The sequence below is a fragment of the Heptranchias perlo genome, chromosome 6 (assembly GCF_035084215.1).
Source record: "Heptranchias perlo isolate sHepPer1 chromosome 6, sHepPer1.hap1, whole genome shotgun sequence".
Classification (NCBI taxonomy): Eukaryota; Metazoa; Chordata; class Chondrichthyes; order Hexanchiformes; family Hexanchidae; genus Heptranchias; species Heptranchias perlo.
This window is the reverse complement of record NC_090330.1, coordinates 57,279,093-57,303,226: the sequence shown is the minus strand read 5'-3', so window position 1 is coordinate 57,303,226 and position 24,134 is coordinate 57,279,093. Positions and strand designations below refer to the sequence as shown.

The 24,134-nt window shown below is 42.1% G+C and overlaps 1 protein-coding gene across 3 annotated transcripts in view; it reads left to right on the top strand.

The window, feature by feature from the left end:
* Positions 1–24,134, top strand: part of LOC137323010 (neutral amino acid uniporter 4-like) — a 429,467-nt gene that overhangs the window by 83,895 nt on the left and 321,438 nt on the right. For all 3 annotated transcript variants that reach the window (XM_067986344.1, XM_067986343.1, XM_067986346.1), the window contains one exon: positions 9,702–9,871. In XM_067986344.1, coding sequence (XP_067842445.1) covers positions 9,702–9,871 — 170 coding nt within the window. The remainder of the gene's footprint in view (positions 1–9,701; positions 9,872–24,134) is intronic.

Sequence of the window (24,134 nt, the reverse complement as noted above, 5' to 3'; positions counted from 1 at the left end):
GCGACGGTGACTGTGAGCGACGGTGACTGTGAGCGACGGTGACTGTGAGCGACGGTGACTGTGAGCGACGGTGACTGTGAGCGACGGTGACTGTGAGCGACGGTGACTGTGAGCGACGGTGACTGTGAGCGACGGTGACTGTGAGCGACGGTGACTGTGAGCGACGGTGACTGTGAGCGACGGTGACTGTGAGCGACGGTGACTGTGAGCGACGGTGACTGTGAGCGACGGTGACTGTGAGCGACGGTGACTGTGAGCGACGGTGACTGTGAGCGACGGTGACTGTGAGCGACGGTGACTGTGAGCGACGGTGACTGTGAGCGACGGTGACTGTGAGCGACGGTGACTGTGAGCGACGGTGACTGTGAGCGACGGTGACTGTGAGCGACGGTGACTGTGAGCGACGGTGACTGTGAGCGACGGTGACTGTGAGCGACGGTGACTGTGAGCGACGGTGACTGTGAGCGACGGTGACTGTGAGCGACGGTGACTGTGAGCGACGGTGACTGTGAGCGACGGTGACTGTGAGCGACGGTGACTGTGAGCGACGGTGACTGTGAGCGACGGTGACTGTGAGCGACGGTGACTGTGAGCGACGGTGACTGTGAGCGACGGTGACTGTGAGCGACGGTGACTGTGAGCGACGGTGACTGTGAGCGACGGTGACTGTGAGCGACGGTGACTGTGAGCGACGGTGACTGTGAGCGACGGTGACTGTGAGCGACGGTGACTGTGAGCGACGGTGACTGTGAGCGACGGTGACTGTGAGCGACGGTGACTGTGAGCGACGGTGACTGTGAGCGACGGTGACTACTATATCTAAACAGGGCGCTAGAACCGGACCAGGGAACTATAGACCAATTAGCTTAACGTTGGTGGTAGGAAAGATAATGGAATCCTTACTCAAAGCTGTAATAAAAAAACTTCTAGGCACCAAAAATATAATGAAGCACAGTCAGCACGAATTTCAAAAGGGAAGGTCATGCTTGACCAATTGAATTCTTTGAAGAAGTAACAGAAAGGGTAGATAAGGGTAATGCAGTGGATGTAATATATTTGGATTTTCAAAAGGCCTTTGATAAGGTATTGCATAGTAGACTCATTACTAAGGTCAGAGCATGTGGAGTCAGGGGACAAGTAGCAGAATGGATAGCAAGCTGGCTACAAAACAGAAAAGAGAGAGTAGGTGTTAAAGGTAGTTACTCAGACTGACAAAAGGTGGGAAGTGGTGTTCCACAAGGATCGGTGCTGGGACCACTGTTGTTCACCATTTACATGATTTGGACTTGGGAATCGGAAGTACAATTCAAAATTTGTGGATGACACCAAATTGGACAGTATAATTAATACTGGAGAGGATTGCGACAAAATACAGCAAGACATTAATAAACTTGCAGAATGGGCGTGTAATTGGCAAATGAATTTCAATATAGGTAAGTGTGAGATGGTGCATTTTGGTAGGAAGGATAAAGAGGCCACATACTGCTTGGAAAATAAGAGTCTAATTGGGGCAGAGGGATCTGGGGGTACAGATACACAAATCACTAAAAGTAGCGACGCAGGTTAATAAAGCCATTTTAAAAAAAAACAAGCACCAGAGTTCATTTCTAGAGGGATAGAATTGAAAAGCAGAGAAGTTATGTTAAACTTTTATAGAACCTTGGTTAGACCACACTTGCAATACTATGAACAGTTCTGGTCTCCACATTATAAGAAGGATACAGAGGCACTGGAGAAAGTGCAAAAAAGATTTACTAGGATGATACCAGAACTGAGAGGTTATACTTATCAGGAAAGATTGAGCAGGCTAGGGGCTCTTTTCTCTAGAAAAGAAAAGACTGAGGGCGACCTGATAGAGGCCTTTTAAGGTTATGAGAGGGTTTGATAGGGTAGACGTAGAGAAGATGTTTCCACTTGTGGGGTAGACCGGAATTAAGGGCCATAAATATAAGATAGTGACTAATAAATCCAGTAGGGAATTCAGGCAAAATGTCTTTACCCAGAGAGTCGTTAGATTGTGGAACTTGCTACCACAAGGAGTAGTTGAGGCAACTAACATAGATGCAGTTAAGGGGAAGCTAGAAAGGAATAGAAGGATATGCTGATGATGGGGATAGATGAAGAAGGATGGGAGGAGGCATGTGCGGAGCATAAACACTGGCATGGACCTGTTGGGCCGAATGGCCTGTTTCTGTGCTGTATATTCTATGTAATCCTCTCCTGCAAGTATTTTCTTCACTAGTGAGCCTCGTTCCCTGTTTTCCAATTATCCTTGACCTCTGAACATGAGGTAGCTCTGATCAACCTATCAGCTTCAGATCACTGACTCCAAATCAGGCTAGAGCACCATCTTTCAGATAGCATCAGATTACCTTAATGGCTGCATCCTCCTGCATCTCCAGTTTTTGACTCCTCTTGGCATCTTCCTTGACTTCCACTCTTGTTTCTTGGACTATTAGCTGGCAGGATGCCCTCTGGACTCCAATCCTTTGAGGTCCATCTTTCTGAATAGGCTTTACTACTTTTGACTTCCTGGCAAATGTTTCCTTTAGATTGTGCCTCTCCATGACACTATCTCGACCCCCTCCTTGTACCTGGTTTCCCTCATTGCTAGTTATTCATTTTTTTTTAGTTTCCTTTTCCATTATTTTCTAACATGTTCCAACTTATTTGCTTGCTCTTGCTCCTGCTTCACTCTGAGCATAAAATGGCTACTGCCTTGTACCCAAGCTCCTCATGTTTCTCTTCGTGCTTTCTTTCTTGATACTTGTTTCACCACTTACTTGCCAAAATTCACCTATGCCTCATCTAACATATTCTCCACCACTGAATTCTCTCTCTCTGCCACCCAATTATCAGGTCCACAGTCTTCTTTTCCATTTTGGGCATTCTCTGACGCATCAATCATTGTTAACTTTAGCACAATAGCCGTCTAAATTGTCCAATTATCCTTTTCTGGCTTTTGGATAGCCATTGCACTTCCCTGGGGTAATCTTTTCAAACCTCCTTCCTTATCTCTCCTCCCCTTTCCACATTGCCCTTTTTATAAGCTCCTTATAATCACGGTCTTGTCACGGAGCACTGTCAACGTCCTAGGCCTTCTAAGACATGGCACCACCCTCAGTTTCTCATTCCACAGCATTTTCGTCCAAATTGCTGCAGTGGTGGTGTAACTGTCATCTCCAAGTTCTGCCTTGGCCTATACCCTTACTCCTCAAGCTCTTTACTTTTGAACACCAGTGCGCCCCCTTTATCAATCTGTCCCCCTCGCAAGTAGTTGTGGATGAATGTAGAGTGGAATTATCAGCCAAACAGTGGATAATGTTGATTGCTGAGTGGAGGAGATTATTACTAGGAAGGTGGAATGAGAACAGAATGGGAATGAGAACAGAGCCCTGGGAGTGGCTAAGTTAATAAGAAATCAATTTTGAGTGATCTATCAACTCCAGGCTTGGACTGAGCGATTTGAGAGTAAACTGGATAGTTATGACTTTAGCTTCTGTGGGAGACTATATGGTGGTGAGTTGTTCAGAAACAGTGCCGCATCCGCTCAAGGACTTTGGAGGTGTCTAAGGCAATGACAAAGTTTTCATCAGAAAACTAAGCAGTACAGAACACCAAGGAAAGAGCTGCTGACTCCAAATCAGCCACTCAGTTTTGTTGCCTCCACCAGAACCTACTGAAGGTGGTGGGTCTGACAAAGGAATAATCTTGTGTTGGCTCCAGTGTAATATAAAAAGTTAATATTTGGTAGTTTAATACAATGTGTAATGAAATGCATCAATCCTGCCATTTATAACATTGTAATGTCTCGTCAAATAGGAGTTAAATACTATGGTCCCGAAATTCCACTTGGGTTTTTACTCTCGTCTCTTACCCTAACTTACGTGGGAGACTGAAACCCTCAAGGAAATTAGTTAGATCCAGTTATTTCAGAGCTGTACTTTTTCTACCAGTTTCTGCATTGCCTTGTAAGGGGTGGAACCTGAGTTTGCACTTCATGCTTCATAGAAAGCTGGAATACCCATTGTGTGCAGTGAGTATGACTTGGCTGGTACAACTGAGGTGACTTTACTCAGTGGCCTGAGCAGTATGATCGTGTGTGAGTAGGTTACCTATAACAATGGCATGAAACTGGCTGTTCTGTTGTTAAGGATTATTTGTGAAGCAAATTTACACAATCTCAAATTAGTTCCTAACTGTGCTCAGGTTAAGGCCAATTGTTGGGTCGAGTGGCAGAGCATCGCTTGCATTTAACCTGACTTGTGATGCACCTGACCTGGGTGTCCTTCATACTAACAGTAGACGCAAAAAGAATTCCATTCCACAACACTGACATTAAAATATTATTTTTATCTCAGAAAGTAAACTCATAAGGCTGGTCTTGCTCTTCAGTTGAAGCTGTCTTGTTTAATTCGGTTTTGCTCCTTTTTTCCCATGCCTATAGTCTGCTTTTTCAAATATTTATCCATTTCCCTTTTAAATTATGTACTAGTGTCTGCCTTGTGGTAAAGCATTCCATAGTCTAATTTTTTCATCCCTCTTTTTTAAATAAACATTCTTCTGGTTTCTCCCTTTTGTGGTGCTCAGTGCTGATATTGGTGCTAAAAAGCCGAATTTTTGAATTCCCCCTCCATCCTAAGTTTTCTTTCCCTTTCACTCCTCCCTCTGAAAGCTATGCCCATGAGTACCACAAAGCAGTATAAGTTGTTCAGAGCTCTGTGACTTTATTGAAGTTCAGTGTAAAAAAAAATAGGAAAGGGTGAGTCCAAATTTAGTAACATCCCTTCGGTTAAACAGCACTCCAAGGTCTGACATCAGTACAGAAAATTAGAAGAAATTATGAAGTTTTAAAAATACAACTTGGTATAAAATGTCCAAAGTTTTTCTGAAACATTTAACTCAACACACACTGATCAAACTGGCAATGGAATTTAAAATCTTTTAATACAAACCTTAAAAATCTGTTGTGAACATAGACAATTGTTGTGTTATGCCCTTTTGTGCAGCTTTAAATCAGGGTGGGTATAAATACTTGGGTAGAAATTTAAACTCTAGCCCATAGCAATTGCATCACCTACTCACTGAGTTGCTGGAAAATTGCATTGGGCTTCTCAATAAAGTGAATAGTTAAAATAGTGTTTATAAAAATCTAAATTGAAGATTGGAGAACAAGATCACACTTTGCCTCAACCTGACATTTCATTAAAAACTTCTTAAATGTGTCTATACTCATGTTTTTATTTTAAATCTGTATTTTGCTGATTGTTTTCTTCCTTTCCTTTTTCCTTGCTTTATCAGCTCAATCTCCTCAAGTCATTTGTCCACCTCTGGCCAGTGTGACAAAGTTGTTACTACTTGATGTGCCATCTTCTTATCCTCTTGTGTTGTATCTTTCCTGAATGCTCTAAATCTTTGTATGATGCATTCATCTTCATCGTCTAAAGTTAGCCGTGTTTTTGGTATTCTAATATTTATTAGCTCACCACTGCCATAACAGAGGCAAGCTCAAGCATCTTATGCACATCAATATGGACTTACATTCTTACCTTCAATGTCGGTCTGTTGAGAGATGTGAAGAAATATCCTCTCTCCTCAGGCTATAGTAGTAATTATGCAATAAAAATAGAAAATGCTGGAAATACTCACCAAGTCAGGCAGCATCTGTGGAGAAAGAAAGAGTTAACATTTCACGTCAATGACATTTCATCAGAACTGGAAGAAGTTAAAGATTTAAGTTTTTAAGGAAGTACAGAACCAGGGAAAGGTGGGGGGGGGTGCAGGAAACAAGACAAGGGAAGGTCTGTGATAGGTTGGAGGGCAGGAGTGATTAAATGACAAAAGGGATGATGGTACAAGTTGAGGAGGGTTGTAATGGGACAAGTAAAGAAACAGAAGATGGCTCTAGAGGAGCTGTAAATGGCAACAGTAGAACCATTACCAGCACCTGCTGTCCAAAAAAATGGGAGCAGTGATTATGATCTGAAGTTATTGAAATCAATGCTGAGTCTAGAAGGTTGTGAAGTGCCTAATCAAAAGATGAGGTGCTGTTCCTCGAGTTTCTGCTCAGGGAATGCTGAATATCATGGAGATATCTGTAATCGTGGGTGGATCCGAAACATGAAGGGTGGAATTTAAGTTGGAATCCCACCTTACGCCGCCACCTCAATGAATTTTGAGCTCGACACAATGCTGAGCTCTACTTCCATCGCCTTTGTCTCTGCACCAGGAGTCTTCCCCGCGCGCCCCCCCCACCCCCCCAAACACAGCGGACCCTTTCTCCTGCCTTCAGAATTCTTGTTGTTCCACCTGGACCCCTCCTTCTAGCCTCTTACCCTCGCTTGATCTTTTCATTCGGAACTGTTGGCATGACATCGGCCGTCTCAATTTCTCCACTCCTTTCTTACTCTAACCTATCTTCTCTGAACTTGCAGCACTCCGATCTCTCATGTCCAACCCTGATGTTATCAATAAACCTGCTGACCAGGGCAGTGCTGTTGTTTGGCGAATAGACCTCTCCCGTACCAAGGCCGAACGCCAACTCTCCCTCACCACCCCCTGGACCATGACCCCACCACCGAACATCAAGCCATAATTTCCCAGACCGTCATTAACCTCATCTCCTCTGGAGATCTTTCCCACCCCCACTCCACGGCCTCCAATCTCATAGACCCCAACCCCGCAAAGCACGTTTCTACCTCCTTCCCAAGGTCCACAAACAGGACTGCCCTGGTAGCCCCATCGTTTCAGCCTGTTCTTGCCCCACGGAGCTTATTTCTTCCTATCCCGACTTTTTTTCTCCTAGTCCAGCCTCTTCCGACCTACATCTGCAACTCTTCCGATGCCCTCCGCCACTTTAACAGTTTCCAGTTCCTCGGCCCTAACCGTCTCTCTTTCACCATGGATGTCCAGTTCCTCTACACCTCCATCCCCCACCAGGATGGCCTGCGGGCCCTCCACTTCTTCCTTGAACGGAGGCCCAACCGGTCCCCATCCACCACCACCACCACCCTCCTCCGCCTGGCTGAAATTGTTCTTGCGTTGAACAACTTCTCCTTTGACTCCACTCACTTCCTATGGAGCTGTGGGAATCCACATGGGTCCTAGCTATGCCTGCCTTTTTGTGGGATACGTGGAACACTGCTCGTTCCAGCCCTATTCAGGTCCCCTCCTTCGCCTTTTTTTCTGGTATGTTGATGACTTTATCGGTGCCATTTCCCCTCTTGCCCCGAACTGGAAAATTTCATCAACTTTACTTCCAATTTCCACCCTTCCCTCGCCTTCACATGGTCCATCTCCGACTCTTCCGTTCCCTTCCTCGACTTCTCTATCTCCATTTCTGGGGATAGGCTGTCAACCAATATCTACTGTAAACCCACCAACTCCCACAGCTACCTTGATTGCACTTCCCCCCACCCCACTTCCCGTAAGAACTCTATTCCCTTCTCCCAGTTTCTTTGTCTGTTGCATCTGTTCTGATTATGCCATCTTCTGTACCAGCGTTTCCGATATGTCTTTTTTCTCAACCGAGGATTCCTCTCTGCTGTAGTTGACAGGGCCCTCAACTGTGTCCACCGCAGTTCTGCCCTCACCCCTTCCCCTCCATCCCAGAACCACGATAGGTTCCCTCTTGTCCTCACTTTCCACCCCACCAGCCTCCACATTCGACGTATCTTCCTCCGCCATTTCTGCCACCTCCAATGCGATGCCACCACCAAACACATCTTCCCCTCCCCTTTCAGAATTCAGAAGTTACCGCTCCCTCTGCGACACCCTGGTCCACTCTTCCATCACCCCCAACACCCGCTCTTCTTCCCACGGCACCTTCCCGTGTGAGCGCAGAAGATGCAACACCTGCCCTTTCACTTCCCCCCCCCTTCTCACTGTCCATGGCCCCAAACACTCCTTCCAGATTTACTTGTACTTCTTTCAATTTAATATACTGTATTCACTGCTCACAATGCGGTCTCCTTTACACTGGGGAGACCAAACTCAGATTGAGTGATCGCTTTGCTGAACACCTCCGCGCAGTCCGCAAGCGTGACCCTGACCTGCCGGTCGCTTGCCATTTTAATTCTCCATCCCACTCCCTCTCTGTCCTCTGCTTCTTGCACTGTTCCAATGAAGCTCAACGTAAGCTTGAGGAGCAGCACCTCATCTTTCGATTAGGCACTTTACAACCTTCTGGACTCAATTGATTTCAATAACTTCAGATCATAAGCATTGCTCCCATTTCACCTGACTAAGGTGAAAGCCTCCGAAAGCTTGTGATTTTCAAATAAAACTGTTGGACTATAACCTGGTGTTGTAAGATTCCTTCCATTTTTTTTGGACAGCAGGTGCTGGTAATGATTCTGCTGTTGCCATTTACAGCTCCTCTAGACCCATCCTTTGTTTCTGTACTTGTCCCATGACCACCCTCCTTGCCTTGCAACATGATCCCTTTTGTCATTTAATCACTCCTGCCCTCCACCCTATCACAGACCTTCCCTTTTGTTCTTTCCTCTGTTTGCCCTCCCCCCAACACCCTGCCCCTTTGCCGGGTTCTGTACTTGCTTAAAAACTGTTACATCTTTAACTTCTTCCAGTTCTGATGAAAGGCCTTCGACCTGAAACATTAACTGTTTCTTTCTCCACAAATGCTGCCTGACTTGCTGAGTATTTCCAGCATTTTCTGTTTTTATTTCAGATTTCCAGCATCTGCAATATTTTGTTTTCAAAGTAGTAATTATGCATTTCTTTCCTTTAATGGTTTTCAAAACTAGGTAGAGCATGAAATTTGGACCTTTTTGTAAGGCATGGAGTGACCCAAAAACTATTTTTAAATGCTTATTTTTACTTTGGAGAGGCTAGCTCAGAGAGCGAGGCAGAGGGGAATTTTTAGACTATCTGGCGTGACCTACTGAGGTGAATTTGGAAAAAAAAAAAAAATTTTTCACATTTATTTATTGTGCTATACATTTACCTATTGAGCTCCAGTATGTAAGGAAAAACTAACTGCGGGTGATTTTTAAGTAGCGCCTAAAAGAGGCGCAAAGTTGGCAAAGCGGCCGCATCGCCCGCCCATTGGTGCCGGTGTGAGGCCCGAGCTGTTTTAAGGCTGAGGCCTTGTTCATTTGTTGCCAGTGAGTTGTGGCGCCCTGCTGCAGATCGCCGATTCTGGGTGGGCAGGAAATCATCCGGCTTCCAAGCTGAGTCAACTGGCAGGTCGGGCTGGGGGGGGGGAGGGGAGACAAGGTTTTGGGAGGTATAGTTAAGGTTTGAAGTTATTAAAGTCAATATTAAGGCAAGATGGCTGCAACATACCTAACAAAGATATACGGTGATGTTCCTTGAGCTTATGTTGAGTTTTATTGGAGCAGAGTAAAATGTCAAAGGGAGGTCAGAGTGGGATAGAGAATGCAAGTGACGAGCGACGGAGAGCTCGGTGTCACACTTGCGGACAGTCCGGAGGTATTTGGCAAAGTGGGCACCTAATTTGCGCTTGGTCTCCAGTGTAGAGAAGACTGCACTGTGAGTAGCGAATACAGTATACTAGGTTAAACTCCCCTTTTCTCCACAGATGCTGCCTGACCTACTGACTGTTTACAGCATTTTCTATTTTGTTTCAGATTTTCACCATCTGCAGTTTTTTGTTTATACCTGCAGAGTAAAGTTGTTTTAATTACTTCCCTTTTTTTATTTTGCTTTTTTTTCCATAGGTTCTTCCTTTAGAAAATAAAATGAAGCAAAGAAAACGATTTCCACAAGCATTAAACATTGGTATGGGCATCGTCACTGCTTTGTATATTTCACTGGCCACCCTTGGGTACTTGCACTTTGGCGATAGCGTTCAGGGCAGTATTACATTAAACCTTCCACAAGACATATGGTAAGATTTTTTTTGTCACATTTTATTAGAAAAGTGTTTTTCAAATCTGGCTTTTATGTCCAGCTTTTCAGAATGTTTTGTAATAATTACCAAGTGGTCATTTTTTTGTATATTAATATATTTGTTTTAATCAAAATGGGCCTTAATCTAGTTGCTATGCACTGTCATTGTGCTTTTTAAATTGCCTTAATTTAGTTTGGTTAACTACAATAAAGATGCCATTTGACATTGTCCTGTGATCTGGAACTGCAGTGAGAACAATGCTAGATGGCTTTTTTGCTAGTAAAAAGGTTTGCATTAGGAACACAATTTAGACATAAAGGTAGTGTGTGCAGATGTGATTTGTATAATCATAATGGAAAATATTATGTTACAATTGGTTCTGAATGTAGAACTGGTCTATTCTGAACAAGTGCTGTCTGCCTTGTGATTGATTATACAAGGCTTGAGAATAGTGTATACTCAATAGCACCGAGAATAGAATCTGTTCCACAAACAGGATCATTGTTAACACCAACTTGTCCAAAACTCTGCAACTTGCATCCTGTCCTTTGCTAGATCTCACTTGCACATCACCCCTTCGTCGCTGACTTTCACTGGCTTCCATCCAGCACACCAAATTGAAAATTCTTGTCCCCGTTTACAAATCTTTCCATGGCCTCACTCCCTTCATCTGTGCAACCTCTTCCAGCTCAATGTCTCAGTCTGTAACCTACGATGGGCTGCTGTGTATTCTCCACTCCCAGTGTTCCTCATTTGGTGACAGAGTTTTGAGTCTCTTGGTCACATCCTCTGGAGTTCCCTAATTTCTCTCTGCCTTGCTATTTCCCTCCCTGGCTTTAAAAACCTCCTCAAAACTTGCCCTTTTGACTTCCTTTTGCCATCTCACCTATATCCTTGATCACTCAGTCTGTCTCTGTTCTATTTCATAAATGCAAGTTGCTTTTGTTGTCTCTTAAGGTCTTACCTTCCTCTATTGGTTAGAGGTAGAGCACATACTAATTGTGCATTAAGATGTAGTAATTTTTTTCTTCAGCACTGCTAGAGTGGGCACTACCTTTTGCTCATGCTCTTAAAAGTTGCTCCTGGAGACCAATAGGTGCAGCACTTGCTAACTGACCCTGCATTAATAGCTGCTTGTTGAGGAGCAACTGACTTGTTTCATTTCCTAATGTTCAAATTAATGGAAGGAACAGGAAAATGCATAATGTGACCTGACTCTGAGAAAACTAGCATGTGAGGAAACTAATGTCAAGGCCAACAGTTATGTTGCTATGAAACAGATTATCTTCAGTTCTGCTTTCCCAAGTGTGGAGTCGTAGCACACAATTCTGTAAAAATCTGAACTTTGAATGATTGTCAGCCAGGGCCACTGGTTTGTGGTCCATTTTATTGCATGGAAATCCAGGAATTTTACTGGTGCTTTGGGAATTACATTGTGAACCCATCTGTTTTTTCATGAAAATCAATAGCCTTGATTATGTATTTAATATCAATGTTATTAATGGGACGATTGAAATGATTATGCCTACAAACATTGACCTTGCTTGTTAGTGTTCTGTGATTGAATTTGAGGGTGTAAAATGTTTTCACTCCTGAACATGTTCCTCCTGTTGATGTAGATTATGATTTTCAGCCTCACAGTTTAAAAGAAATTATTGACCTGTTCTTTGATAGTATGTGTACTTTTGAGCTGGTGTTGAGCTATGTGAACAGGACAGCAAAAAACACTCCCATAAATATTTCGGTAAAGACTTTCACTTTTAATAAGTGAAAAGCAGAATCTTTGATACTGGGCATGTGACAATGCAGGACCTTCTGGGTCCCATAGTTTCACCTGAGTCGATCAGAACAAAAGACACTAGATAGGCAATGCAGTGAATTAGCCGACTTTTATAGGTTCCATCTCACTAATTAATTTTAAGGTTAGCAGCTTAAAAAGTGGTTCACTACCATTATTGCAGGTACATTCTGATTGGTTGCTTAGTTGTGCATCTGGCCTCTTTAAAAAAAAATACTGATTAAAGTTGCACAGAATTGCCAATGTGCTTAAAAGGGGTATAAACATTAACTTTATAATCCTCTTGGTAGCTCAGTGGAAGCTGCTCCTATGTGTTTTAATGTATTGGTAACCATGCACTACAAGTAAAGTCACATTTGGATCCGAACTCTTCAGTGATATGTTAACACTTTGTATGTGATGGTCTTAATTCTCCTTCATTTGGGCATTCCTCACATACCATGGGAATTTCACCAAGCTTGATTGTTCATTGGGAAGCCATGTACTGAGCATGCACGCCAAAAATTGTACTGTGATGTCATGCTGTACAGCAGCAACTTCAACTTAGCAAAAAGGTGCTTCACGAGGCAGGAGGGAATCGGCTACTGAGCAGAACTTTGAAGAAGAGTTCAGGGAGCTGACGGAAGTTGAGGTCGAAGAGCTAGATTTTGAGGAGGCTTCTCAGGGTGAGCAGTGATAGAGATCGATGGAAGTGCTTAGGAAGAAAATTCTAGAATGCCGACTGTTGGCCGAAATGTGGAGTATTCTAGACTTAGAAGAACAGAAGGTGCAAGCTGGGATGTATAAGTGGAAGGTACGGTGGAACGAGGCCATGGAAAGATTTGTAAATGAAAGTAAAGATTTTGAAAGCCAAGCGTAGGGATGGGGAGATGTTGGAGGTCACTGAGGACAATGGTGAAAGATGAGCAAAATTTTATACCCGATACGTGGACGTCAGGTGCAAATTCGTTTGTGTAGGGTGGCACTTGGGAGAATGGAGAGTACAGTGTTGGAGATCATCATTCTGGAGCTGATGAAGGTGTGGAAGTGGTGGTAAGTTGTGGTGGAGATGGACAGTATTTTGGAGATGGAAGTGGGTGGTATTGACACATTACCTCAATTGAGTTCCGTGGACCCTGATTCCTTGATAGACTTAAAATATTCAACAAAAAAATCTGGAGCATTACCAGAATGTGTTGTCTTTTGGACCCAGACCCAGGAGACAAAAAATTTACCTCATGTTTCCAAGCTAACCAGCCAGCTTAATATTTACAACAGGCAAGATAAAACTTAATAAAAACAACAAACCTGAAATGTTTTTCTACCAATGATACACCTGGCCTCACAAAGGGAAAGAACCAAGGACTTTCCATCAAAAGTACTAAGGATGCTGTAGGCTAACATCCCAGTCATTCTAAGATGGGGAGGAATTATAAGTTGGGCAATCAGTGGCTGTCAATCCTTAACCAAGGGTAAGAGGATGGTGGGGGTCTGGAACTCGGTGACTGAAAGGGTAGTAGAGGCAGAAACCCTCATCGCATTTAAAAAATACTTGAATATGCATTTGAAGTGCCATAACCTACAAGGTTACGGACCAAGAACTGGAAAGTGGGATTAGGCTGGATGGCTCTTTTTCAGCTGGCACAGATGTGATGGGCCGAATGGCTGCCTTCGGTGCCGTAAATTTCTATGATTCTATGATGATTCTATGGCTAGAGGACACTGTTCAGTACCGTTAGTGGCAGATGAGGCAGTCGGCCCAGTTTTAGCAATCATGGTCCTGCATTGTAGAAAATGGACTTTCTGGGCAATACCTTTTTTAAAAAAAAATGTTCCCATTAGTTCCATTTATCCTGAAGACACCCGTTTTTTCCCCTTAGCAAGTTTGAGCAGAGTTTTTTTTTGGGGATGGAAAGGGTGGGTGGATGTAATAACTGAAGAATTTCAGGAATTCGCACTTGCTCAAGTGTCTGAAGCTAAATTCCACCCAACCTTTTCATTACGCTAAGTAGGACCCAGACACTTCTAATCCCACCTCCTTCGGGACGGAGGTTTGGGACAATGCTGTCAGCACTTCATAACAATCTGTGGATGAAAGGGCTAATTCTATTAACTAATCTATTGCCTCTGTGGCCGTTTCCATTGCCAAGGGTGAGGAGTAGGATGATATTCAGGAAAGCAATATGATAGAAACGAGTTTAAAATTTGCAGAGACATTTAATGTTTTTGTAGCATTGGGTCTTGATGTTGTCCCTGTTGTGCAAGAAGTCATTCCTCAATGTCTCAACACCCATAAACTGAAACTTTTTGAGGATTCCTCATGCTGTTAACCATGTGGGCCACTGCTACAAAGGTGTGGGTTCATATAAGATGTATAACGTTTACCAAGGTTTGTCAGAATCCCTACATTACATTCCTGTGACAGACAGACTCCACTTCACATCAGCAAGCTGTATGGCAAGGGGTTTGTTCCCTCATTTTAGCTACCACTGCATCAATCAGGCATGCATCATGGTTTAAACTGGGCATACTTGTGGAGCCCTCTATTTAGACATTCAAATATCTTCAGAGGTCAGGCAGTCAAAGTAGTTGTTTGTGTCTTATGGCAAGAAAACCCTAGCTAATTTGGTAACTAAGCTTCTCGTAGCAAAATGGCTGGTGTAGCACATTGTTCACTCCTACCATCCAGCTGGCGAGAGTCCGAGGGCCTAGTTTTAGGGTGTTCCATGTCCACTTCTTGGCTGGTTGAGCTTGTGGGGTACCCTTAGCATGTTTACCAGACATACATTGTTTAAGTTTAGCTGAGTGTTTTTGGCAGCAGCTAAGGTTTTGCTCCTCCTAAACTACTTTGCCATGACTTGAGATGTGTGAAAGATTCTCAAATGTAGATGAAAGATACATTAACCTGTATGGTCTTCATTCTTATCGCTCTCCTTCACACATCACACTTTCTCCCAATCAGGGTTTCTTAAGTTTGTTTTGGTTTGGCAGAGATCTTGCTCGAGTGGACATTCTTCATGTGCGAGCCTAGATGTTGAGTGTGGGCTGAATCTGACCCTGTTGAAATCAAGTGTCCACAAATGTATGCTTTTTATCTGGGTCAAAGAAACAGGAATCTCTTTTTTCTCCTTCCTAATTCCTACTGCTGCCCCAGACCTAATCAGCTAACTCAGTCCAGTCTAAGAATTGGTCCTCATGAAAGATAGAGCTCAATGTCATGCTGTGTGTATAATAACCCACTGAGCCATTGGGGAGTGAATGATATGCTTAATTGGCATGCTGAGCTTCAGTATAACAAAGTAAAAAGCCAAATTTAATTCCCTCTCCAATTATCCCTAACCTATTTAAAGGCCATAAAAGTATGACTATTCATTGTGCATGATCATTGTATATTTTATATTAAAAATATTATAGTAAAATCCACAGATAATTTTGTCAGTTTGTTGACTAAGTAATATCTGATTGTCTGCTTTTTGCATTCCAGAGTAATGATAAATTATAATTGTTCTTGGGGAGGAACCTGTTTAATTCTCAACAATTACTCCTGGAGTTACGTGGAAGATTGAGAATTTGAAGAATTTTTTGAGGATTTTATGGGTTGCAGTTTCATATTTATAAACTATTAGAAGCATGAATAAAGAGTATTTATAGATTTTATTTTATCACTTAATGATGAAGCAATCATGGGAGCCGAATCCGTAGCAATTTTAAAAAAAAACTAATGCTTTATACTGATATCATATAGATGTATAGCCCTTGTGAAAATATTGATTTTTATTTCCCCATTTTTTTCTTCTTGCTAATTTTTTCTGCCAGTTTTTTTCCTCCCTCCCCTCCATCCTTTCTTGAAAATGTTGACCTCTTGCAGATGCATTGTTGAAAGGTCACCAGAAGTGGACATTCAGGCCAATTTCCTTTCTCCATTCCAGGTCAGCTAATGCAGTATAAACTTGAGATCAAATTGGGAAGCTTTCTGGTCTATATGGCTTAGCTATTTACTGACTAAAACTACCTCAACTATGAGGGAAGGCGATTGCTGTTTTGATTTTTAACTAAATGCATACAGTGATACTGTAGCGGCAATGCCTCCAGCATATTTAAGGTTTGTAGGATCCCTGTAGGTGATGTCTTGGGCTTGCATATTTCTTGTGAAATAGACACTAAAATCCACAGAGATTCTTGTCAGTTATGTTGGCCTAACAGCTTGTCCTGGACTTCTGATAAGAGAATTGCAGTACACACATATAATTTATTACTGCATGTATATATTTCACATTCTTATGTATTAATTGATCATGAATGGTGTTGCACACTGAGAGGGGAAAAAAAAAAATCATCTCTGCTTTCCTGTAACTGTTCCTGCTTGACTTCTCTAATTCTTTCTGTCTCCCTTGATCTGATTTTTTTTGTCTTTTTCTCAGTCTCTGGCTCTTAGATACTTTCTCTAATTGTCTCTGACTATTGTTCGCTCTAGTAGGTTGGGCTCTAGCTCTCCTATTCCCTCACACTCTCGCATGCACTGGCTCGCTCGCTCGCATGCATGCACACTCTTGCATTTTCTATTATTACAGTCAAGTCAGTTTCAAAACTATTTGTTATTTACAATTGCAACAGCTCAGGGCCAGCATAGAGCACTTTATGCAGGTGAGACTCCAGGCTGTGCTGACTAGTTGGTTGGGGGTGTCTGACAAACAGACTGAGGTCTCCCTCAGGTGCAGATGACATTTCTAGTCCCAGGCACTCTTTGCCATGCAGCAGGTGGACCGCTCTCCATCTCAATAAAGATTAGGTTCAGGTCTGGTATAGTTAAGTGTAAGTGTGTGGCTGGGAGTGGGTGGAGCTGGGGAGTTGAGTAGCTTTGGATGGACAGAAAGTGCAGAGCTGGGTCTTGGATGGTTCTGGTTGCTGAGGCTAGGAATGTGTTGAATCAGACAAAATGGGAGTGTGTGGTTGAGGGTTACGGTCACCTGGAGGCGTGGTGTGGTAGGGCTACAACTAGTCATAGATAGTAGGGATGCTGTGGCCAGAGTAGGAGTGAGAAGGGTGGACTTGGGTGGAGTTATGAAATTGTAAATGAGATCTTTTATTTATTTCTGTGCAATTTATTTCAAGAGATTTGTGTCTAGATATGCAGCACTTCCTTTCATGTGGAACTTTTTCTCCGGCATCAACTAGTTTCAGGAGTATAGCCATATTAGTACGTCATGATTTTCCTCTTTTCTGGGTTAAATGGAAGCGGTAGCAACAGCTGCAAGGCTTTTCAGGAGACCATCGCAGCTTGCTATTCATGTTGAAGGTTTCCAAGGTCCCCTTTTAGATTGTCCAACATGAACCAGGCCAAATTGCATTGATGGGCACCCAGGCCAAATCACTCGCAATACAACTGCATTACAGCATTGAATGAAGTGTAATTAATTCTTATTTGCCAGAGTAATCAAAGATAAAATTGGACAGAGAGACAATTAACTAACTGCTTTAATTAACAACATCTAATATAGTACATTAAATACCATCAAGGTTACGCATTCAGGATTACAAAGTAATAATCCGAGGCACAACAGTAATTTAAGTGTATCATTATCTCAGCTGAGCTTTGCTTATGTAGAATGTACAGCACAGAAACAGGCTATTGAGCCCAACAGGTCCATGCCAGTGTTTATGCTCCACACAAGCCTCCTCCCTCCCATCTTTATTTAACCCTATCAGTATATCCTTCTATTCCTTACTCCCTCATGTGTTTATCTAGCTTCCCCTTAAATGCATCTATATCAAACACCTCAACTAAACCTTGTGGCAGCGAGTTGCACATTTTAACCACTCTCTAGGTAAAGAAGTTTCTCCTGAATTCCCTATTTGATTTATTAGTGACCGTTTTATATTTATGGTCCCTAGTTCTGGTCGCCCCGCAAGTGGAAACATCATCTCCACGTCCAACCTATCAAACCCTACCGTAATCTTAAAGACCTCTATCAGGTCACCCTTAGTCTTTTTTCTAGAGAAAAGAGCCTCAGCTTGTTCAATCTTTCCTGATAGGTATAACCTCTTAGTTCTGATATCATCCCAGTAAATCTTTTTTGCACCTTCTCCAATGCCCCTATATCCTTTTTGTAATATGGAGACCAGAACTGTTCACAGTACTGCAAGTGTGATCTAACCAAGGTTCCATATAAATGTAACATAACTTTTCTGCTTTTCAATTCTATCCATTTAGAAATGAACCCCAGTGCTTGGATTGTTTTTTTTTTAAAACCCTTATTAATCTGCGACGCTACTTTTAGTGATTTGTGTATCTGTACCCCAGATCCCTCTGCTCCTCTACCCCATTTAGACATATTTTCCAAGCAGTATGTGGCCGGCTTGTTCTTCCTACCAAAATGTATCACCCCACACTTATCTATATTGAAATTCATTTGCCAATTACACGCTCATTCTGTAGGTTTATTAATGTTTTGCTGTATTTTGTCGCAGTCCTCCTCAATATTAACTATACCCCCCCCCCCCCCCCCCCAATTTGATGATGTCTGCAAATTTTGAAATTGTACTTCTGATTCCTGAGTGGAAATTGTTTATGTAAATAGTGAACAACAGTGGTCCCAGCATCGATCCTTGTGGAACACCACTTCCCAACTTTTGCCAGTCTGAGTAACCACTTTTAACCCTTACTCTCTGTTTTCTGTTTTGTAGCCAGCTTGCTATCCATTCTGCTACTTGTCCCCTGATTCCACATGCTCTGACCTTAGTAATGAGTCGACTATGCAACACCTTATCAAAGGCCGTTTGAAAATTCAAATATATTACATCTATATTACCCTTGTCTACCCTTTCTGTTACTTCTTCAAAGAATTCAGTACAGTTGATCAAGCGTGACCTTCCTTTTTGAAATCTATGCTGGTTATTCTTTATTATATTTTGGCTAGCTAGATGTTTTTCTATTCCCCATCTTTAAGTAAGGATTCCATTATCTTTCCTACCACCGATGTTAAGCTAAATGGCCTATAGTTCCATGGATTTGTTTTTTCTCCCTTTTTAAATATAGGAATCATATTAGCTGTCCGCCAGTCCTCTGGCACTATGTTCCCTTTTCTAATGAATTTTTAATATATATATGTAATAGTGCCTCTGCTATCTCTTCCCCAGCTTCTTTTATTATGCATGGATGCGATCCATCTGGACCAGGGCTTTTATCTTCTCTAAGTTTGATCAGTTTACCAATTATCTCCCCCTCCTGTCCCCCCACTTTCTATCTTAAATGTCTTTATATCTGTGATCTCTTCTTTTAATGCCATGCCCACCATGTTAGTCTCCCTGTTAAATACTGAAGCAAAGTAATGATTTAATATTCCTGCCATGTCATTGTTATTAGCTGGGAGTTTATCATGTGTATCTCTTAGTGGCCCTATCCCTATCCTGACTTTTCTTTTGTTATTTATGTGTCTAGAATACTTTACTATTTTTATTTTTCGTGATAATTTAATTTCATCGTTTCTCTTTGCCTTCCTAATTTTTTTTTGACTTCTTTCTTAACCTTTCGTATTCCTTTTTATCATCCTCTCCTTTGTTGTCTATGTACTTAGTGTGTTCCTTTTTCTTTAGTTTCAATTTTGCTCGTATTTCTTTGTTCATCCACGGTGTTTCATTACTGGTAAGTTTGTTCTTGCTTTTTAGTGGGATATATTTCTCCTGGACTCTCTTGATCACCGTTTAAATGTTTCCCACTGCTGTTCTATTTCTTTGTCAGATAAATTTATCCAGTTTATTTTCCCTAGTTCCACTCTCATCCCCTGAAAATCAGCTTTTTTTTTGCAGTTTATTACCTTGGTCTTTGTCTGTCTTATGTCCTTCTCAATCTTTATCTTAAGCTGTATTATGTTGTGATCGCTATTGCCTAGATGTTCCCCAATGCTTACTTCTCTTATCTGTTCTGGTTCATTTCCAATTGCTAGATCCAATTGCTTCCTGTCTTGGGCTTTTTACACACTGGGTAAGAAAGAAGTCCTTCACACATTGTAAAAGCTCCATTCCCTGTACCCTTTTACCTCGCCAGTTTTTTGGGGGTAGTTAGAGTTTCCTATGATTATTATTCTATGTCCTTTACTCATTTCATATATTTTCTTACATATTTCTTCCTCCATCTCCTCTCCTCTGTTAGGTGGTCTATGGTATACCCCTATTAGCTTGATCGATCCTTTCTTATCTTTTATTTCAATCCATATGGATTCTGTTTCTCTCCTTCTGTTATGTCCCTTTTTTGCTACTGCCATTGTTATCTCTTAGTAATGGTATAATGGTTATATTCAATGTCTAAGATCACAGTATGTGCTGGCAAGATTAGGTTTACAAATTGTATTTAATGTATTACTGCTAAGTTTCCAATATCAAGGCTGTCCATCTGTGATTTGAGCATAAGACATGTATTCTTTGTATTGTTATACTGTACTTTCTTCACTGGGCTCAGCGTGGGCAGATTCTTAGGAGATGCAGTCAGTGCAGAGAAATGTGAAGAAGTACAATTTAGAGAAAGGACTGTGAAAGGAAGTATGCCCTATATGAGAAGAGTAGAGAGATCTGGGGGTGCAGATAGAAGATATCATTAAGAAGCAACTGGGATTCTGGGTTTTATGAATGGGGTATGAATAATATAAAAGGAAGGAAGTGGTGGAGAATTTGTACAATGGTTAGGCCACAGTTGGATTATTGTATGCAGTTCTGGGCATGCCATTATAGGGAGAATATTAGAGCCATGGAAGTGGTAGAGTGAAGAATCACTGGAATGATGCCAGAAATGAGAAGTCATAATTATGAAGGAAGATAGGAAAAGTGGAACTTTTTTTTTCTTGGAAGAGGGAAAGATAAAGGAGAATTTATTAGAAATTTTCAAATTACTGCAATATTTTGAAAAGATAATTGTTGAAAAATTATTGTTACTGGTTGGTAATTGGGTAACAAGGGGTCATAGACTTAGCATGATCATTAGAATAACAAAAATGGGAAGTTAGAAAAATTATTTTCATAGAGAAGGTTATTAGAATGTAAAGTGCTTTATCACAAGTGGCTGCTGAGGCACAGGCAATTGGGCTAAATCCATGCTCCCTGGGAATGTAATTTTTTTGTTCATGGGATGTGGGCGTCACTGGCAAGGCCAGCATTTATTGCTCATCCCTAATTGCCCTTGAGAAGGTGGTGGTGAACCACCTTCTTGAACCGCTGCAGTCCGTGTGGTGAAGGTTCTCCCACAGTGCAGTTAGGTAGGGAGTTCCAGGATTTTGACCCAGCGACGATGAAGGAACAGCGATATATTTCCAAGTCATATTGCCAATCAAAGAACCTCGGGCTGCAGAGCTGGAACCCTACCTCCAGCCCACATTCGCTTTGAGTGGATATAGGGTAACGGCAGGGAAATTGAATTGAAGTACAGTCTGCCGTTGTTGTTTCAAAGTTGTTTTTTTTTTGTTCCAAATATTCAAATTATCCAACAATTCAAATGAAGCACCGTAAATAAAACAGCGCCAAAGGCATTTTGTGCTTGGTTTTAAAAAAAAGTTAAATTAAATTTGAATTAAGAGTAGACTGTAGATAGCTCCACAGGTGTTATGGGCTGAATGGCCTCCTTCGTTGCTGTAATTTTTATGATCCTCTGATTCAGTACCAGTCACATTATTTTAATAGATCAGATTGTTTGATGGGCCTGTCGGTCTTGATACCTTTTCTGGGCAAAGGAACCGGGGCTGTGCCTCAGTGAGGATGCACACAGCAGGATGGGGAAGATCGCCAGATGAGATGCATTTTGCTAAAGGGTCAGGGTTCTTGGTGACTTTTCCATGTGGGATGATGGCCTTATCCTAAGTGTATGTGGAAATTCAGTTTTATTTAAAAGATGAGGAACACCTCTATCTGGTAAATAATCTAGCATTTCTGAAGTCTGGCTCTCAAAAGTTGTCTGACTACTTATGCGCGATAAGGTGCAATGTATTGTGTACCCCAAATATCTTGATGCAAGTTGTATGGATAGAATTACATAGAATGCACAGCACAGAAACAGGCCATTCGGCCCAACCGGTTTCTGTCTGTGTTTATGCTCCACAAGAGCCTCCTCCCTCCCATCTTCATCTAGCCCTATTAACACATCCTATTCCTTTCTCCCTCATGTACGTATCTACCTTCTCTTTAAATGTATCTATGCTAGTCGCCACAACTACTCCAAGTGGTAGCGAATTCCACATCCGAACCACTCTCTGGGTAAAGACGTTTCCCCTGAATACCCCATTGGATTTATTAGTGACTATTTTATATTTATGATCTCTAGTTCTGGCCTCCCCTGCAAGTGGAAACATCTCCTCTATGTCTACCCTATCAAACCTTTTCATAATCTTAAAGACCTCTATTAGGTCACCCCTCAGTCTTTTTTCTAGAGAAAAGATCCCCAGGCTGCTCAAGCTTTCCTGATCAGTATAACCTCTGTTCTGATATCATCCTAGTAAATCTTTTTTGTACCTTCTCCAGTGTCTCTATATCCTTTTTATAATACGGAGACCAGAACTGTTCACCGTGCTCCAAGTGTGGGCAAACCAAGGTTCAATACAAGTTTAACATAACTTCTGTGCTTTTCAATTCTATCCCTCTTGAAATCATAGAATGGTTACAGCACCGATGGAGGCCATTCGGCCCATCGAGCCCATGCTGGCTCTTTGTAAGAGCAATCTAGCTAGTCCTATTCCCCCACTTTTTCCCTGTAACCCTGCAAATTTTTTCCCTTCAAGTATTTATCCAATTCTTTTTTGAAAGCCACAATTGAATCTGCTTCTGGCACCCTTTCTGGCAGCACATTCTAGATCATAGCTACTCGCTGTGTAAAATAGCTTTTCCTCATGTTGCCTTTGGTTCTTTTGCCAATCACTAAATCTGTGTCCTCTGATTCTCGACCCTTCCGTCAAAGAGAACAGTTTCTCTTTATTTACTTTATCGAAACCCTTCGTGATTTTGAACACTTCTATGAGAGTAAACTAGCAGGGCATGTAAAACTAACTGTAAAAGCTTCTATAAATATGTCAAGAGAAAAAGATTAGTGAAGACAAATGTAGGTCCCTTACAGTCAGAAATGGGGGAAATTATAATGGGGAACAAAGAAATGGTAGAACAATTAAACACATACTTTGGTTCTGTCTTCACAAAGAAGGACACAAATAACCTGCCAGAAATGTTAGGGAACCAAGGGTCTAGTGAGAGAGAGGAACTAAAGGATACCAGTATTAGTAAAAAAAAATAGTGCTCGGGAAATTAATGGAGCTAAAGGCTGACAAATCCCCAGGACCTGATGATCTACATCCCAGAGTACTAAAGGAAGTGGTGATCATCTTCCAAAATTCTATAGACTCTGGAACAGTTCCTACAAATTGGAGGGTGGCAAATGCAACCCCACTATTTAAAAAAGGAGGGAGAGAAAAAACAGGAAATTACAGACCAGTTAGCCTAACATCAGTAATGGGGAAAATGCTAGAGTGTATTATAAAAGATGTGATAACAGAACACTTGGAGGGCATTAACGGGATTGGACAAAGTCAGCATTGGTTTATGAAAGGGAAATCATGCTTAACAAATCTACTGGAGTTTTTTGAGGATGTAACTAGTAGAATAGATAGGGAAGAACCAGTGGATGTGGTGTATTTGGATTTTCAGAAGGCTTTTGATAAGGTCCCACACAAGAGGTTAGTGTGTAAAATGAAAGCACATGGGATTGGGGGGAATATACTGGCATGGATTGAGAATTGGTTGACAGACAGGAAACAGAGAGTAGGAATAAACGGGTCTTTTTCCGGGTGGCAGGCAGTGACTAGTGGAGTCCCGCAGAGATCAGTGCTTGGGCCCCATCTATTCACAATAGATATCAATGATTTGGATGAGGGAACTAAATGTCACATTTCCAAATTTGCAGACGACACAAAGCTGGGGTGGAATGTGAGCTGTGAGGAGGATGCAAAGAGGTTCCAATGTGATTTAGACAAGTTGGGTGAGTGGGCAAGAACATGGCAGATGCAGTATAATGTGGATAAATGTGAGGTTATCCACTTTGGTTGTAAAAACAGAAAGGCAGATTATTATCTGAATGGTGAAAGACTGGGAAAAGGGGAGGTGCAACGAGACCTGGGTGTCCTTGTACACCAGTCGCTGAAAGCGAGCATGCAGGTGCAGCAAGCAGTTTGGAAGGCGAATGGTATGTTGGCGTTCATTGCAAGAGGATTTGAGTACAGGAGCAGGGATGTCTTACTGCAGTTATACAGGACCTTGGTGAGACCACATCTGGAGTATTGTGTGCAGTTTTGGTCTCCTTATCTAAGGAAGGATGTCCTTGCCATGGAGGGAGTGCAACAAAGTTTTACCAGACTGATTCCTGGGATGGCAGGTCTGACATATGAGGAGAGATTGGGTCGACTAGGCCTATATTCACCAGAGTTTAGAAGAATGAGAGGTGATCTCATCGAAACATAT